This window comes from Triticum urartu, chromosome 2 (genome assembly GCF_003073215.2).
Source record: "Triticum urartu cultivar G1812 chromosome 2, Tu2.1, whole genome shotgun sequence".
Taxonomy (NCBI): Eukaryota; Viridiplantae; Streptophyta; class Magnoliopsida; order Poales; family Poaceae; genus Triticum; species Triticum urartu.
The window spans coordinates 141,927,053-141,933,075 of NC_053023.1; the positions used below are offsets into that span (position 1 = coordinate 141,927,053).

At 43.2% G+C, this 6,023-nt stretch overlaps 1 protein-coding gene across 1 annotated transcript; it reads right to left on the reverse strand.

Annotated features, from left to right (window-relative positions):
* Window positions 1-4,847: 4,847 nt before the first annotated feature.
* LOC125535443 lies at window positions 4,848-5,350 on the reverse strand. Its single transcript, XM_048698492.1, has one exon. The coding sequence runs from the start codon at window positions 5,340-5,342 to the stop codon at window positions 4,848-4,850; it is 495 nt and encodes a 164-aa protein (XP_048554449.1). The 5' UTR covers window positions 5,343-5,350.
* Between the last annotated feature and the right edge of the window lie 673 nt (window positions 5,351-6,023).

Sequence of the window (6,023 nt, forward strand, 5' to 3'; positions counted from 1 at the left end):
TATGTACTTCTTCTACTAGCAGTTCGTCAACTAGAGTTTCACTGCATTGTGTTGGAATTAACTCAGGAATGCCCTCTTCAGGAACAATATGCTGAAAATAATGAAGCAAAGATTAGCTGCATTAAATATAACAATTCATTTAGCTCTAAGGAATAAAAACGATTGCTCTTTTTAACCTCTAAAATAGAAGGATCATCAATATCTTCTTCATTGTTTCTTCTTTGTGGTTGAAGTTTCAGTGCTGGATGTAGGATAGGGCAACCTGGCCTCTTGTGGTTAGGGTCTCTGCAATGGCTACAATGCATCTTCACACTATGCTTGCTGAGCCTTGTACCTTGTTCTTTCTCTGATGGGTGCTCTCTCCTTTTATTTGCTTTCCTTCCGGCTTTCTTCTTATACAATGGTGCTCCCACTTCCCTTCCATTTGTCTTTTCCCAAAAACTTTTGTCCCTAACTGGCCATATAGTGTGTCCATAAGTTTTCATATACTTGTCCCTTGTATAACAAGCTGCTATCCGTGTTTCGGGCTTTATTCTCTCCTCTCTCATGCAAGTAGCTGCATGAGAACATGGAATGCCTGTTAGTTGCCATCTCCGGCAGTCACAACTGTTTTGCAGCATGTTGACCTCATAGCTGAAGGATTTGCTCTTGACTTCGTATACTCCATGCCCAGATCTGTGAGGAAAACAATTGTTTGCATATTTCACATTCTTCTGCAGTTTGTCCATGATTTTGGGGCATATGTTGCCAGTCCATTTGTTCTCACAAATCCTTGCATACTCAACCATTCTGTGCATAAGCTGCATCCTTATCTTCTCCCACATACTAAGGATAGGAAGCTCTCTAGCATCAAGTATGTATCTGTGTGCACATGTAATGAAGAACAAGATCACTATAAAGAACATGAATGGCACAAAGAACATGAACACATATATGTTTAGTATCTTACTTGTTGAACACTTCACAATGATTATTCATTAGTGTGTCACTCTTGCAGAAACAATCAAAGAAGGCTCTACACCATTGGTCTGGTGGGTGCCCATCAGGCCATGCATGTGCTTCTGGACTCAACAACTTGAGTTTCTCCATGTTTCTTTCCAACTGTTCTGTGTTGCTAGATCTAGCGCAAGCCCAAAGTTGATCCTTGAGAACTTCCCCCTTGTGAATCGTGTTGAAGTTTTGGTACAAATGTCTTACACAAAACCTATGTGGACAATCTGAAAATTCTTGTTCTACTGCAAGTATCAAACCTTTCTGCTTATCTGACATGATGGTATATGCCGCAGTGTTGCTGATGTTCAAGTCTCGCTTCAAAGTGTTCATGAACCACTTCCAGCTATTCTTGTTCTCCCCATCCACCACAGCCATTGCAATTGGAAAAACACAATCATTAGGGTCAATCCCTATTGCTGTCAACATCACACCACCATGCCTAGTTTTCAAGTGGCAACCATCAAAGAAAAGTAGAGGCCTACAGCCCTCTAAGAACCCCCTCTTACAAGCATCAAGGGAGAAGTACATAGTCTGGAACAAACCATGAACATCCAAGTTTAGGAAGACACTGCTCCCTGGGTTTGATCTCCTTATCTCCTGAGCATAATCCCAAAGCAAATTGTATTGCTTCTCCTCATCACCTCTAATAACAGTCATTGCTTTCTTTTTTGCCCTTTATAGTTTCATTCTTCCAGCAGCCAAGTTGAAGTCCTTCTGCACTTTTTTCCCCAATGATTGTGCATCAATCGTCTCATTATCTCTGATATCTTCAAGATATTTTTTGGCAATATATGGAGCTGTCATTGCCTTGATAGCCCACTCTTTGCTGCAGGTGTGCTCATTGATATATCTTTTGACAAGCAAACTCTTGGACCTGGTGTCATGACTTACATACAAGCACCAGGGACAATCTTCAACACATATCACCTCAACCCTGGTTCTAGTATTTCTGATCTTCTTCACAGGCACTCTGTTTTTTATGCTATATTCATCTATTACTTCTCGCAACTGCTCAACAGTTGAAAAGAACATTCCAACTTTAAACTCGGGTTCCTTCATGTCCACTGATGTGAATGACTTGAACTTGAACTTGAAGTTCTCATCTTCAGAATCTGGTAATTCAAGCTCACCATCAGAATCTTCCCTCTTCCTTTTATCCTTCTTATCCTTGTCCTTCACCTCATTGTCTTGAACTTGTTGTCTACCTTTGTCAGGGATCATTCAATCTTTCACATCTTGATCCACAAAGGCGGCAAACAAATCATCATCTCCATCAAATGGATCATTGTCACTGTCAAAAAAGTCTGCATCTGAATCAAGCCTGTCACTGTCACTACCATCTTCCTTCAAGCTCTTAAATTTCTGCAATCTCTCCAGCTTCTCATCCATCTGGCGAGTGATATCTCCCTCTGGCTGCCCTGAAAACTGCTCTGTAGGCTTGCATTGATTCACAATGATACTAGGCTGTTCTGAAGCATTTGCTTCTATCAACACACCATCCCATATGCTATTGTCAATCAAATACATCTGATCCAAATAAAGAACTATATTGTTGTCCCTGGGCACTGAAGAAATGAGCTTCTGAAGGTTATCATCATTGCACACAAAGAAAAAACCATCAACAATTGTGTGGCCAGGCAGCAACCAGTACACCTTGTACTTGGTACTGTCGGGGTAGCCCAATTTCTCCAACAAATCCACAATATAAAGTACTGACCATTCCTCAACAACACAAAAGTCAAAGAAGTCAATTTTATCATCAATATATGTTTTGTTGCTTCCCAAACCACAGAAAAATCCACCATGATGAACCTCAATAGTGAACACTGGATCATTGAGACCTACAATGCACACTAACACAAAGTAAAGGTTCAATCTTTGCACTTCAACAAAAAACATGCATTACTTTTGTGCACATATATTCAGTTCAAACAGAGTGCAAGGTTCTGTTTTTTCCCTGATGTAATCATGCCTAGTTATGTACCCAATATTATTGCATCGTCGAAAAAGGTCACGCCTGAGAAGGAGGTGTGGGAGTCCGGTTCTAGAAAATATGTCATACCAGCACAACGTGGAGAAGCAGCTGGCATGTGGAGAAGAGGCGCAGGTATACTTGGACCTGTGCCGCGTGCAAATCGACAGAAGATACAATGTTCGGTTAAATATCAATCAACAGTGACACCACCAAAGCAAGATATCATGCCAAACTTTCGGACTCCCCCGCGTTGGAATTAATCATCTTCGCGGTGGTAGTAGGAAACCATGCACGTGAAGGTCTCCTAGTTACATGGAAAGTCTACTAGTTTGAATCTAGCCGAGTCCTAGTTTATTTAGTTTTGTCAAGTCCGGTTTGTGTTCTCGTGAGTTTTGGGCTTAGCCCAGGTTGCCTGCGTGCGACTATAAATAAAGGCCATATGGCCATGTAAAAGGGAGGTTTTAGTTTTGGTCAAGAAAAATACTCAGAAAGGCATCTGATGATGTGCGCCCCTCTGTGTTCCTGCGTTCCATGAATTGGATCGGTGATCGCATGTGTTTTGGCGACTTGATCTCCAGGGCATAGCTTTGTTCGGTTCTTGTTCTTCAAGGAGCGATCCAGTCCTTTCTTTTTTTCATCTACTACTACTAGTTTGTGAACTCCATCTGGCTAATTACGCCGCCGCCGCCGCTGATCATCATTAGCATAATCCATCCGTCTACCACGTCTACTACTTCCTGCAACTATACCAGTACTTCCGCCCCGTACACATCTTATCTGGTTTGTTTTAATTCATCTGCTTCGGGTCAATTCTAATCTGATAGCCCTATGCGCCGGTGAAAGATCAGGGACACCCCATAAAATCGACTCAAAGCTATTTGAGCCGTATCATTCCCCTTAGATCACCACCTATATTCAGTTCATGCAATGAATATGGCACATATATATTCAGTTTCTCCACTAAATATGAGAATATGTTCAGTTTTTGCGCTGAACATGAGTAGATGTTCATTTTTTCAGTTAAAACAGAGTATAAAGGTTCAGTTTTAGCACCGAAAATGATCTGTTCTTTCACCTAGATAGTGTAGATTTCACACATAGGAATAATTTGTAAAGGTTTAGTTCTTTCCCATATATATATTCAGTTACAACAAAGTGTAAAGCTTCAGTTTTTGTACTGAATACGATTTATTCTTCCACCTGTCCGGAGCAGATTTTCACACATAGGAACAAGTGTAAGGGTTCAGTTTTTTTGCACATATATATTCAGTTTAAACTGAGTGTAAAGGTTCAGGTTTTCCCCCTTATATCACCACACATAGGAACAAAACGGCAGCCATGCTTACAAACTAGACCTCAGTACAGAAATTTGGCATCAATCCATCGAAAATGATTAACAACAAAGAAAAGATCCAATTGTCGATGATCACATATGCCCTATTCCATGGAAGAGGACACAGAAGCAAAGAGAAGAGGAGAGGAGGAAGATCATACCATATAAGGGTGGAGGATCGGTTTTCTCACGCAGCCGAGCCATCCACGGCTTGCCGGCGTTGAGCCGCCTTAGGTCGCCGTCGATCGTCCTGCTCCACGGAAACCGTCCAGAGAAGAGTACGAGAAAGGAAGGGCTTGGTCCAGCCGTGATTGGCGCGGGATTTCAGTTTCGTCCATTTTGCAATTAACACCCTGGGAAAGATAACACTCGCAGAGCGGTCTAGTCATAGCCGAGGTGGCAGCCACGTGTGCAGGATCAGACCTCCGAAACGTTTTTTTGGTCTAAAGTGTGCTCATAATCTAGTTTGTGGCCTAATCTGTGCAGATTTTGAGTTTGTGGTCTAAAGTGTGCTTTTAATTTAAGTTTATGGACCAACCATATATTTCACTCCGCCAGTCGGGACAGCCAACGGGCGTCGTTGTTCTCCTCGCTCATCGGGTTCTTCTCCGCTCTCCCCTCGAGCAAGAGGATGTCGTAGTCGCTGGGCGCGAAGGAGGCATGCAGCAGTTTGTCGGTCGCCGCTTTGAGGCGCCCAGCAGCTAGGTCACCGAGCGCGCCCGCTAGGTTCTTGTTCATGTGCCTGTAGGAGCGGAGGCACTCCCCGAGGTTCTTGACAAGGTCGTCGAGGACGAGCACCGTCGACGTGACATTGGCCACGATGAGGCTGGTGGCGACGACGACGAGCTCACGCGCGTCCTTGGCGGCCGCGGCGGCCGGGGCGGCCGAGAGCGCGCCCACGCAGGAGTCGTAACCCACTCCGACAGCCGCGCATGTCGTTCTGATGATCGCGGACGGAGTGCCGACGGCGAGGCTGCCGTCTCCGGTACCCAGGAGGAGGATGAGGGTGAGAAGTAGAACAGCATGAGGATCCATCGACATATGACTGTCGTCGTCCTCACCTCACCGTGACTATCGTATCACACCAGTCGGCGGCGTGTATTTATGCATGCAGGCAACGAATAGAATGGATTAAGTAAGGAACAGATGGAATGAAATCAATAGAAATATATCAATTTTTCTTGCTTTTGCAGTCTTTACCAAATCAATCAGATCTAGCTGGCTAGCGCTTTAGTGTCTTTAACGACGCAACATAAAATCTCGTATTTATTGAGAGAAATCAGTTACTAGATCGCGCGTTAATGACTGCCATTTGTTGATCATAAATCGGAAAGTGTGGAAGTAATCGTATATGTTTTTCTTGTGTGTTTCTAATCCTCGAAAAGCTCATTCAAACCCGCGCGCTCCAACGAGCGAATTCATCAAAATTTGACCGCTTAACTAACAAGCTTCTCTGATCGGGTCTCATCATGTGAATAAGGTATGTGTGTGCACGAGATGTGCATGCAAGACTTTGGCCCTGTTTGATTCATAAGTCCTAGGACTTTTTTTAGTCCTAACTTATAAGTTCCAAGTCCTTAAAAAGTCTATCTGTTTGGTTCCTCAGACTTATAAGTCTCTATAAGACCATATTACAACTATAAGTCCCTATAAGTCCCTCCTTGATAGTCTTATTTCATAAGTCCCTATAAGTCCCTCCTATTTGGTTTAGATGGAACTTAT

Bases quoted from the DNA above. Each gene is read 5' to 3' on its own strand.
- LOC125535443 (XM_048698492.1), bottom strand. From the start codon at position 5,342: ATGTCGATGGATCCTCATGCTGTTCTACTTCTCACCCTCATCCTCCTC.